The 12,874-nt window shown below is 36.0% G+C and overlaps 1 protein-coding gene across 1 annotated transcript; it reads right to left on the bottom strand.

Moving 5' to 3' along the window:
- Positions 1-9,461: 9,461 nt before the first annotated feature.
- On the bottom strand, positions 9,462-12,331 carry LOC149539781 (stearoyl-[acyl-carrier-protein] 9-desaturase, chloroplastic-like). The gene is made up of 3 exons (XM_089800974.1): positions 11,670-12,331; positions 10,396-10,897; positions 9,462-10,166 (listed from the first exon to the last, which is right to left on the bottom strand). The coding sequence occupies exons 1-3, from the start codon at positions 11,846-11,848 to the stop codon at positions 9,606-9,608; spliced, it is 1,242 nt and encodes a 413-aa protein (XP_089657100.1). The 5' UTR covers positions 11,849-12,331; the 3' UTR covers positions 9,462-9,605.
- Positions 12,332-12,874: the final 543 nt, after the last annotated feature.

The following is a 12,874-nucleotide window of genomic DNA, read 5'->3' as shown; positions in this document are numbered from 1 at the left end:
GATTGAACAATACTAGACGAGTAATGATACTATCTTGAAAAATACAAGAAGCCAAGACTACAATATACACTTGTTTGATGAAGCAAATAAAATCCTTCCAACAGTAATTAGTCAAAACTATCAAAGTGAATTTTTAAGATTGTATAAACACAATTGGAAAATGAATCAAGAAGATTTCATGTCTTTCTCATGGCAACTTTGGTTATTATGTGTAAAATTGGCCTCATTCTTTTAACAATTATTTTCATGTTATCCATAGAATTTTTTTTATCATTTAAGTTTCTTGTTCTTGCAAGATGAACTACGAGATGCAGTGTTACTGGTGTTTGTAAATAAGTAGGATATTCCCAATGCAATGAATGTTGCGGAGATCATGATAAACTTGGGTTGCATTCTCTTAGGTAGCAGCACTTGTGAGTATTACATTCTTTATAATTTTCAGTATTAAAAATTGTAGATACTAATCATCTAGTATGCTGCACTATTTCTACTTTGCATATAGTTTATCATCACTCTAGTAAACAAGAAAAAAACTGGAATGTTAAGTGTTGCTTGTGAAACAACTTGTATCATGTCCTAAGGTATATACAAAGCATCTGTGATAGTTTGTTAGAAATAAATCCTTTTATATTAGTTCTTATGGCTTTTGTTTTATTTTGCAAGTTTGAAAGATTACAGTGGAATAGGGTTCAAGAATTTTGTATTACAAAAACGTCTTATTTCTTTATTGATACAGATAGATTGAGGAGGTAAAAATCCAGTTTTGATGCATACTCATATGTAGGATGCAAACTTATTTTGATGTGACATTATGTGTGTTCTCTTTCACATTTTACTATCAATTTTCTATCCAATTTAATGACCCAAAACTACTAAGAAAAACTGTGAAGGTCACAATTGCTATTAAAATCTTGTACTACCTTTTTATGTTTATCGGTTACCTATCTACAACTCCACAATCGATATTGACAGTCTCTTTCCCTCACTGTGCAACTGAACTACTTTAGTTTTATTGATGCAACTGAACTATGAGTGCCTTTTGTGTTCTCGAAAAATCGTAAGCTTTCAACTTTTGTGAAGCCATTATGGATGCAAATGAACAACTAGTGAGGTGTCAATTTTAAGGCAATTTTTTGTTTCTATAATGTACAGTTCAATTGCTAGAAATATTTCATCTAGATTGTTAATTGATAGATTGTTAACTTTTCATGTCATTTTCTACTTTGCTTGGGTAGTTCTCCTTGCATTTGTAAATCGTAAATCTTGTTGCAGTCTTTAGCCTAATGATAGTTTGGTATTACATCCAGGGCGATAACATAGTTGACTTAAAACTTTGCATTAAAGAAAACATCAAGGGATAATATTTAAATTGTGGATATTTGTAAATTATGTTGGTTTTAGACATAGTTATAGTTATAGTTATATATGCGCTCTTATGATGATGTGATTGGAACTGTAAGTTTTTTTGTCACGTTTATCTGTTTGAAAAATAGATGAAATTATTGGCTTTCATTCCTGATAAATAATTCTTTCCTAATTTTATTCTTCCCTATAGGAACCAAAATTTAGACGTGTTGTGCCAATTATTGCAAAGGCTTTGCTCTCATAGGAGCCTTCTAAACTCCACAAAATTTGAGTTGTAAAGCATAATTGCTCAATGGAAACAGGATAGCGTGCACATTTCTTCCTCCTTCCCATTGTTTTGTATAAAATAAATCATTTGACGAACGAAACAATGGTGTGAAGGTAGAAATGTGCATGATACCCTGACTCTCATGCATCATGCAATTACGCTTTAGAATCAAGTTTTGTGCAGTTTTGAAGGCTCCTGTGAGAGAAAAGCTTTCAAAATAATTGGAACAGCATGTCAAAATTTCTACATATCTTGGTCTCAATTGCGACACCAAACTGGTCGCCTTTGACGTCGAGAGTATGGCACCAGCATAGAAAAGTAAGGGGTTTTAGTCAGAATTCAGACGCCAAATTGATGTAGGTTTACGTTGCAATTGCGACCACCTACGCCCGCAAATGAGAAAATAACAGTTCAAGTTGACTAGAGAAATCGACAAAATTCATGTCGATAAGTCCACCTTTATGAAGTCGAAATTGCGTCTCAAAATGAATGTCGTGAAAAATCGACCAAAAAAGACCGACAGCAAGTTTGGCAGCTTTATCGACCTACTCTTGTCAAAATTGCGACCTTTTTGTGTCGAAATTTAGCCCTAAATTTACTAGTGGTGGTAGAATGAATATAAGTGGCAGAGCATAAGATGAGCTTCACCACCTTTCGAATTAACCTCTCATCCTTTCGATATGTGAATAATTTGGTATCCCAGACAAGGCACATCACTAGTTTGACAAGAAGTCCACTTGGAGATGTGAATAGTAAAAGATGTTCATTGGTTTGGTGCAATGTTAAGCCTACAACACCCTCTTTGCTCATTCCATATTGAGGGCTTTATAATGGCTTACAAATTCTCTTTCAAACAACAGTATCACTTCCACCTTTACTAGCATCCTCTCCACTTAATCTAAGGATTATACAATCTCTCTATTGCAGCGACATCCCTATGAGACTGGTATATTATAAGGCCTTTAAGAATTGTGAGCAAACATAAATGGCAGGTGAGGGTTGATGAGAAATCAAGTGTAGCTTCCGAATCAAGGAGTAGGAGTAAGAGATATCAATGATCACACTTGAAAGTTAGAAGTGAATGTGGCTTAAGTTGTCTCAAATTTTTGCTTGTATATTTTGTAAACAAGTCAACATTAGAATCAATTTTGGTTTTGGACAATGTCTTAACTTTTTCTAACTGTAGTTAAGCATTGAAAGTTATATTTGGTTACGAACTATCTTTCGAGTAGTCCAAAATCTAACTTTTTGAGTAGTTACGAACCCGAAAAGTTAGTTGAGCTAGAATGACCTATAAATTCATGAGTCTCAATTTAATAGGGGACTTTTTGGAATTTGGAATAAGGGAACACTTATGTTTTCAATGTTAAGACAATTTTTAAAAAGTATGTACATAGGTTGTCTTTGTAATCAGTTTCTTCTTATGTTCTTGGTGCAAGGAAATAAAGGAGCATGCATTTTGTATTCTCTTTTCTTCAAAGTATGAATTGTTTGGGTGTTGATTCTGGTTGTAATTAATGTTTTCACGGTATGGTGTAGATGTTAATGAATGATCAAATTATCACTAAGTTAATGCTAGCCTTCAAGCGTAGTTCTTGATCGTTCTTATTAGCAGTTTAAGTTATTCAGGAAAGTTGTGAAGTTGTGTGGTGCATTCATCATCAATGGCTTTCTCTCTACCTTTGAAAGTTTTAATTCATTTATGTTTAAAAAATCAAATACACCCATCATACAAGGGAGCTGCCCCTCTCAAGCGTAGAGGAAGATTGTAATCTAGTAATGATTGGTTTCAATCTCTCCTACTGTTGGCACAGTTGTCACTGCTCACAGGGCGAACAAGGTCAATTTCAAAAGTAACTATTACAATGACAAATTTGTTTACCAACAGTCATTCAATACTAAATTTGATGGGATAGTGGCTTGATAGAGTAATATCAACATGAGACAAGACATGTAAATCATGATTATGACAAAAGGAACTAAAGATTGAGTTGTAATCATGGTATGATCCAACTGTTAACAAAAATATGTCAAAACTAGCTTTGTAGGCACGCTAAGTGTGCAAGTACAACAAAGGTGGTGGGGATTGACGTTAGGGTCGAAAAGACTTAAATTATTTTGCATGTATAACCAAACTTCATGTTCTCTAGTTGTCTAGTGAAAAGGCAAAACACCTTCCTTATTTGAAGCTACCTTAGCCATACTGAAGTCCCCACATGTAATCCAAGTTGTAAGTGGAAAAGAGTCAACCACCCAACACCACAAGTGTGATCTTGCCACAACATCATTGGGAACATAAGTATTAACAATCCCAAAGGAATGATTGTTGACTGATAGGACCCGAACAATTCTTTGCATGGGATTAGACCCATGATCCACAATAAAGTCTTGTTGTTGAGGGAAAATGAGAGTAACTCCACCTTGACCAACTTCGTGTTGTGAAGCAAAAACAAGGCTATCCGGCCAAATAACATGATACATACTAGAAGACATGAATGTAACAATTTTAACTTCCTAGAGGCAAACGATCATAAAGTCAAAGAAACATTGATAACTATCCCTCACAAAATACTTGCAGCTAAGGTCTATGAGACCCCTTGCACTCCATGAGATGTAATCGATTGTATATCATCCTTGTCCCCAATATAGGAGAAACTACTATGCAAGTCTAAGGTTGTTTGAAATCTAGGGTAAGTATACCCACTTGAGATCACTTATTGTTTCTTAGGACTTTTATTACTGGTGTCAACTCACTTAGAAGGGCTAGCACCAAAGAGAGGTTGATTGAGTAGCAACCATCGTCACGACTTGAGGACTGCAAACCCTCCCAAGGCGAGAAACACTTTGAATTGAACCTTTCCCTTGTTGGTAAAGGTTTGAAATAAGAGCACAACCGACAAGTTTGGCGACAACTTTGGTTGAGATGTGTCTTGAGTTGGTTGTTGAGGGGTCAAACTATTAGGTTGCTTCTGGGCAACACCAAAGTGTATTTACCTTTGCTAACCATTGCGCCCAACCTTCATCAGTTTTGGCACCCACCGAAGAATGAGGGGAGCATGTTCTTTAGGTGGGGACTTTATTCTACAAACAATCAATGGACAATCTCTTATCTTGTGCTTTAAAGATTTGACACTAATAGCAAGTCTTGGGCAAATTCAAATTAAGCATTTTCTGGGTAAAACATTCACAACCCACCTGAATATTCAGTCTCTTTGAGATCATGAGACACATCAACTTTAACATAAAACCTCTTTTGGGGATGTGCATGAAAGAAACAATCTAGTTCCATGCAAACCACTTTGCCAAGGGTTTGAGCAATAGTTTGCAAGAACAACCAACAAGGTGAAGGGAGACCCGAGAACTCTATCCAAACAAGAACCTTAAGCTTTTTTCCATTTTCACAAGACCATGGTTGGAAAACAAGCAATGAAGACCTAAAAAACTAGGGCACATGCCCGAAGATAGACTCAACATGGGTAGGATTGGAAAAGTGAAACAAAAATTAAATCATTGGGGAGATTTCGGATGTCATTGAGTAAGGCCCAATCAGGGGCCCAAGCTTTGGCCACCCACTCACGAAGCATGATTTTGTAAGCCTCCCCACAAAATATCCAATTAAAGTATCTCAAGCTAATCACATGCATGATCAAAATCCTAAACAAGAACAACACGAGGAGAGTCATACCTCGTGAAACATCTTTAGAACAAACTTGCAAGGGCACTTGTTCAAAGGAGCCATGGATATATGTCGCCAAAACTCCAAGACCAACATCAACTCTTCAAGCAAAGTTGATCAAAGGGATATTAAAACCTATTATCTTGTAATAAATGCGGTATGAACATAAGAAAAACTCAATGATTCAACCTAAAAAGTATGATAAATAGTGAACCCTAAAATATGACATTTTAAACTTTACTAAAAATATACTATTTGGATTCTTTGTCAGTTTTTTTTAACAATTTACTTTGTGAACCCCTTTCTTATAATGAAGGTTTCAAGGCCACATCATCAAGTATGATGCAACGTCAACATGGTTTTTTGCAAAGGTTTCCAATATAGCCCAAAAAAGGTGAGATCAATAGTTGTGCAAAAAGACTACCCACATGATGGTAAATCGATGTTGTAGTTGTAATAACAAATGATTGAATACATCATTATAAAGAATTTTACAAATGTACAAAATAGAAAGTATCTAATAAGAAACTTAAAAAGATCGCGTAGTCAATCTTATCTAACTAAATTACATTATATACACGAGATAACCATTAAAAGTAATAAATTAGTAATATTCTAATACCCTCCCTTAATGATCACTTTGTCCACAACACCAAGTTGTCCCCTGAATTTAACGAACTTATCTTGACCAAGAGGCTTGGTGAGAATGTTTGCAGTGCGATCCATTGTTGAAGCATACAACAAGTGAATTGTCTTATCTTTCAACCAACTATTGAATGTGCTAACAATGAACATCCTTATGTTTGGTTCTTTCATGGAAGACTGGGTCCTTGACAAATTTGAACACTCCTTGATTATAAAAGAATAAGGGAGTCAAGCCTACTTGAGATAAATACATATCCGAAAGCATCCAACAACTACCTCACAATATGCTTTAACAACCCCTCAATACTCTACTTCCATGGAGGAGAGTGAGATCGCATCTTACTTCTTACCAATCCAAATGACTACACCAGATCTCAAACTGAACATTGTGTAGCAACCCATAATTGTGCAATTGATATGGCATCACATGATTGGTTGCTTTTTACAACTAAGAGTACATTTCATTCAATTATGGTTAGTCATCACACTAACAACAATTTTAAAATCACAACTATTGGTGCAATATTGTCCCAAAAAATAAAACACTAAATCAAAAGTGTGGGTATTAAATCAACAAATACTATCACAACCATTAGAACAAGTTTGAATACCTTTCCCCTATATGCATACACTCCACACTATAGAATCATCTTACTAAAAGCTGCTCTTTAATTGCGCTAGCTGAATTCTGGAATTATATAGAATAATAGCAGTCATAGTCTAGTTCCATGTTGGTGTTTCTCACATTCAGTTTTATTCCGAGGCATACAAAGTGTCAATATGATTGGTTAATTTATAGTAGTAACTTCCATCATTGCCCATGTTTGGTAGAAATATTTTCCATCAGTTTTCTTCCCTTATTGGTTAATTTATAGTAGTAACTTTCATTATCTCCCATGTTTCGTACTAATCTGTTGCCATACAGTTTTCTTGTCAATGTGATGCTTACTTTGTAGTAGTTTTCGTTTTTGCCCATGTTTGGTAGTATTGTGCATTGTTATACAGTTCTCCTCACAGTTGTACAACATTGCCGTTTCTGCAAATTTTACGCAATGTAAAGTTTTATCATATAAGTTCTCAGATATTACAATTAGAAATGAGACATGATAGTTGGCAAAACTTTTATATACTAAGAATAAATTTAGAGGTCTGATGAGTTTAAACTCTTCACAGATATAAAGGCCAAGAAACTTAAAGACTTTCATACAGTTTAGCTCTCTAACAAGCACAGTCTTATAGGGAAAAAATCATTAAGAGGCTTTGTTGGGATTCACATAAAGGACAAAGATCGGATGCAGCAGACCTAATGCAGCTAGCTTAAACTGCTTTACTAGAATACAAAGTTGCATCGCAAAACAAAAGCAGATAAAAATGGTGGAAACAAGAAGCCAAAGTGTTCCAACACCACAGAAAAATACAGTGAATTTCAACAGAACAGCTGAGAAAAGCCCTCACAAGTGTGGTGTGAGAGAGAGAGAGAGTGCTAATATCAGCAGAGCGAGAGCGAACAAGCGAGCGAGAGAGAGAGAGAGAGAGAGAGAGAGAGAGAGAGAGAGAGAGATTTTACCTTAGCCAAACAATCTTCTATTTCCATAAAAATTGAGTGAAACCATGAAGAATGTGATTGAGTTAGAAGGGCTAAGCAGCTAAACCTCAGTCTTGGAATGTCAAGTATGATAGTTTAAAGGGATTCTAACATTACTATTGGCATTATACTAAGCAACTTATGCAGATAGGATTGGAAGATATATAAAATCAAACTTTACGACGTCTTTAATATTAACTATTTTTTCTCACGTATATGTAACCCAAAGATTTGAAAAATATTAAGTTTTTATCAAAAAAAAAAATGACTGCTAACAAACTGGCAGAGAAGTGAAAAAAATTACCAGATAAGTGGATCCCTTGAATTGAATAGTTTTAGTTTTGATTTGATACATGGGGTATCCCCATGGCCAACAACCAGCAGCCTGTGCGAGCCAGGGCAAGACTAGTCCCCCATGGATGAGATCAGCCAACCACAAGATTTCTCACCTCTTAAAACCAGGAGAAATTTGACCCTGGGACCATGAGGAACTACCCACAACCTCAAGCCAACTTGTCTATGCATGCAGGCTTGAATAGTTAGCCAACTTGTCTACCCATGCGGGCATGAACAGTTATAGAGACCCTATTCATTCCAACAAATCTACGACAAGCTAATCTATAGAAGTATCAACTCAGGGAAATTTAGCCAATGATAAAAGTTTAAAGCTGCAATCCAAAACACCAACAAAGGTGAGCTTACAATTTTTCTGACACGTCCTGAGGAAAAATAGATTAAAAAGATATTCAACGAGTTCTGTTATCAATTCATAATTCAGATTTTGATTTATATGCTACGTTTGCTAGGAGAGGGCTGTCGCTAGTTTGATTTAATATATCATTTGTTTCCACTGCTACTTTAGTGAATTGGCTCTAGAGCTCAGTTTGTGGAAGAAATGAGGCATATTTTCTGCTAGTTTGTGCAAAGGTTTGGGATAAAACGAGGCATTATCATCAGAGAGTATGCCAAAATAACTGGCTAGACTTCTCGACCCAAGAGATTGCCAATTCTTCTGCTCAAATTTATAGATTAGGTTGGCTGCAGAAGTTGGAGAGTCTTCTTAAGAGATTCAGTAGAAGGTAAAAGGTGTTGCAGTGGGTGTCGTGGAGTTGAAATCATAAGTGAGATGGAGGAGAAGCTCCATGAATCAGGGCAGGACCCTATAACCATTAGAGAGATGCAATTATGGGGGCCCAATTGAAGGACATTTTTGGTGGTAGTTGTGACAATTAACAGAGAATTAAATTTTTCAGTAAAAAACAATTGAGTTATAACTAAAAGACTCATTGAGTTTGTGGTGTCCTCAACAATGGAGAAGAGGCAGAAAATTAGCAGCCTGCTTAATCCACCAAGGGTTCTGGTGAAGTGGTGAATTCATGAGTTTTAGACCTGGTCAGCAACCTGGAACTAAAACTTTAGTCTGTTTTCTAAATAATTTTATTGGCTTCAAAGTTAAATATATGATGAAAACTCGGTAGCAAGACCTTCTGACAGAAAACTAGGTTGCTACTCACATCTCCTGCCATTATTGACTCTCCTGTTTTACAAACACATGGCCTTTGCATCTTTTCGCTTTTGCCCTTTCCACCAGTTGGTTTTTGTCTGGCTTCTGTAGTTCAATTAGCATGCTTATATCAAGCCATCTAGTTTTAGTTTCCGAGGGAGAATAAAAAAACCCTGATGAGCTGGAGTATATATTACTCTTAATGGGAAGCATGCTCTTTCATGGAATAATGATGGGACTTATCGTGGGCAAGGCAGAAATGTTGATAGAACTAAAGGCACCTTTTGACAAATGAAAAGTTTTCCTTCACTGAACTGATACAAACCTTCATCACACTGAAAATGACTAGATCTGCTATAACCTCCATTCTCAAAAACCCTGACTAGGCATTCAAAGCCTCTGTTAAGGCTTCCAAATATGACCATCATTTTAAATAATTTAATAAATAAAGAATAATTAGTAGCTTTAAAACAATCACTTAACAAATTCTAACAACTAATACTAACCCATGGTATATTAAACTATTTACAGTACATAATAATCTAGGTAATTTGCCAACATATCACAGTACTACTTCTCTGTTGAATATCCAGCTGAAACCACATTTCTGGCCCTCTTTTACCCTTTTTTGAGCTCGTTCTTCAAGCCTTCTGATACGAGGTGGTAATTTACATACGTAATCTTGAGCCTTCCTTCCCTCGGCTGAAAGCCCTTCTAGTTTCTCCACATTCCATCTCTTAACCAAGAATTCCAATATATCTGCATAGTCCCTTGCTGTGTATACCCCTAGCCTTTGTGCTACAGCTGAAAAATGATCAAACAAATTATCATCCTGCCCATCATACATCAAATGGGCAGGCATAGAAATCTTCTTGCGCATCATGTCTTCAAAAGCTATGACAGTATCATCAGGGTCAATCTCAAACAACTTTTCAACTATCTTAGTATATGCAGTCTCATGACGCTTCTCATCTGCAGCAATAGTTCCACATATTTGAGCTAGTTTGAGATCACCATGAGCTTTGGCAAATCTTGCAGTGTTACCATGTGATATGAATGTTGCTCTTTCCTGAAAAGATGTGTACAAAAAGCCAAGAAAGGGACTATTTTCTGTGCGTGGATCCTGCAGAGACAAGAGCCTAAGTCATAGTATATTGCATTAATACAACTATATTACCCTCTCTAGGATTCTCAATAGAGTAGATGAAATAGAAAAATGGCACATCTAAAATGTATTTATGTAGCTTTTAGTATCTAATCGCCACAAAATAAAATCAACAATCACAATAGCTTTTAGATAGTGTATGTTTGCAAAGATCCGTGGAAAAATTTAAAAGAAGATGAAAGCTGACCATTCCCGATCCAACGAGGTACTGTATGGTCTTCTCAATCTGTCTCATGTCCACACGGCCACACAAGTAAAGATACTTATTGAGAAGATCACCGTGTCTGTTCTCTTCAGCTGTCCACATACGAGTCCAGACAGCCCAGGATGTAGGACTGGCACCACTCTCATCCCGCACACCATCTAGAGTGTTAAGCATAGTCTGATAAGTCGGCAATGCTTCCTCTGTAATCATATCTCCTACTAGACAAACTAAGTAATCATCTGGCAATTCAAGTGACCGCTCCTGTAATTCTTTAATCTCATCAATAAAGGCCTCAGACGCAGGATCGGGCAAAAAGTCTTGTGGCTGCCAGGAATTCTCAACAGGTTTTAAATAAATTAATATATTCTCTTCTGCCCAACCCTCGAGTGATTTAAAGATTTCAATCTTCTGAGGTGGCATGGAATGAAGCACCTGTTCATGAAGCTCACGTTTGAGGAAATGATTTTTACCCTTTTCAACTTCCCTGAGAATGAAATACATCACTTCAGAAACTCCCCAGCAATCTATCTCACAGAAAACTAAACATAGTATTATTAATCTCCACTAGAAATTTGACGGATACTAGTTCCACAATACTCATCAGGCATATTAGAATTCCAATTATAGGACTATGTAAAAGACATTACACATGTTTCCAACAGGAGAAACACCACAAACTTAAACATAATGTGATATTCATATGAATAAAGGGAACAAGAAGAAATGCTATTTCACAAAAATGCAAGCAAACATTTAATCTAAAACCCTTGATTTAACTGACTAATGTACAAGAGAAGATTTAAAGCTTAGGATGAACTACTTAAAGAAAGATAAAACCACCGAGAATTTTCCAAACAGAATTATAAAACCACAGAACAATGCATCTTCCTTTCAAACACAATTTTCTTGTCAATATGATGCTCAATTTGTAGTAGCACATAAATCCACAATTCCATACAATTTTCTTGACAATTGTATGAGAAAGCATTCCGGTTTCTAAATTGTAAATCTTCTGGCAGAAATTTGCCTATTACATTTTTAATTACACAGATTTCTAACATAAGCCTTACAATTCATCGCATAGACAGTAGAAATGTCATGTCGCTAATTCCCGTTTCTTTAAGCATTGTAAAAATTTAACATCTTCACTCGGAAAGATCTTAAATATCAAACTAACAAATCTACTCTGTTTAATCCATAAACTCTCATCAAAGTGGAAAATGTACAAGAAATAAAGCACGATACTTCAAACTTACTTTGCACTAGGAGGAAGCATCGCAGTCATCGAAACCCTCTGAGATCTAGCCGCCAAATCCAGCAGCCGCGAAGATCCTCCAAGTTTAGGGCCACGAAAACCCGAACAAGACACAGAAAGCACTCCACTTCCGCCATATTTATGCGCCACCGTGCATTTCAAAACAGACGCAGAGGCCATTTCACAGAAAGAATCACACCAGAACCAAAAGTACCTGTATAAACAACTTCTCCAGTAGAAGTAGCTAATGAAGTTTAGACTTCCAGGTCGCCCTCACCATGTTTTCCTTACCACATTACTCTTTTAGATCACTTCTCCTCCTCTTCCCCTACGTTTCCTCATCACATTACTCCTCGATGCGCCAAATGTCAATGGAGTGTTGCACAGTTTTCTCCTGTGAAAGGGATTTCCATCCACGTTATCGGTAATGCATTGTCGTCTGTCATGTAACAACCCTAGCCATTTTTTAATCACAGCTTCTCCATTGTTGTGAAATCTTTCTGCTCACGATTCTGTGGCTCCTCTTCATTTCTTGTTATCTGACCTTCGATACATCCAATGCTGTTCCTCTGCTTCTTCGTTTTCACGTGAAACAAATAATACAAAAGATTTTTCAGATTTTGTTATTTTTATGGTTGTGGGGATTTGCCCGGGGCAAAGCAAATTTTCAAATATTGTATATTTATGAGCTGGACATTTAACTTCCCACTTGTTTTTTTTATTATTATTAGTTGTCTATTCGTAGGCATATGATTGTATTATTATTTGGGTTTGAAAAGGAAAGAAAGTGACCTAATATCTATATTAAAGAAAATAACGATAAAATGTTAAAGATATCATTGTAGTAAATATAATTTTGATAAGGTTATATGTTAAAATAATAAAAAGAGAGTTATATAAGACCATTTCGTCAGGGTTCACATGGAATCAAGTTTGGACAACAGTAACAACATTAACTATTCATTAAAAAAATGGATGTAGACTATAGGGAAATCCACCCTAGGTGGCAAAAGTAGGGCAATGGTTATAGAGACACCATAAGTGCCTTGAGAAGACTATTTTTTGATATGAATCAATTAAAATAAATTAGAATGGTGTTGTACTATGCTTTATTATTCAATTATTTAATGTCAAACATAGTCTTGTCAAGGTACCTTTAATGCCTATATAGCCAATTCCACCAAACTAGTGCCAACTGAGGGAGGA

The sequence above is a fragment of the Cupressus sempervirens genome, chromosome 9 (genome assembly GCF_028749045.1).
Source record: "Cupressus sempervirens isolate cs-2001-9-10 chromosome 9, ASM2874904v1, whole genome shotgun sequence".
Classification (NCBI taxonomy): domain Eukaryota; kingdom Viridiplantae; phylum Streptophyta; class Pinopsida; order Cupressales; family Cupressaceae; genus Cupressus; species Cupressus sempervirens.
The sequence above is the reverse complement of the archived record's forward strand: the minus strand, read 5'-3'. Positions and strand labels throughout refer to the sequence as shown.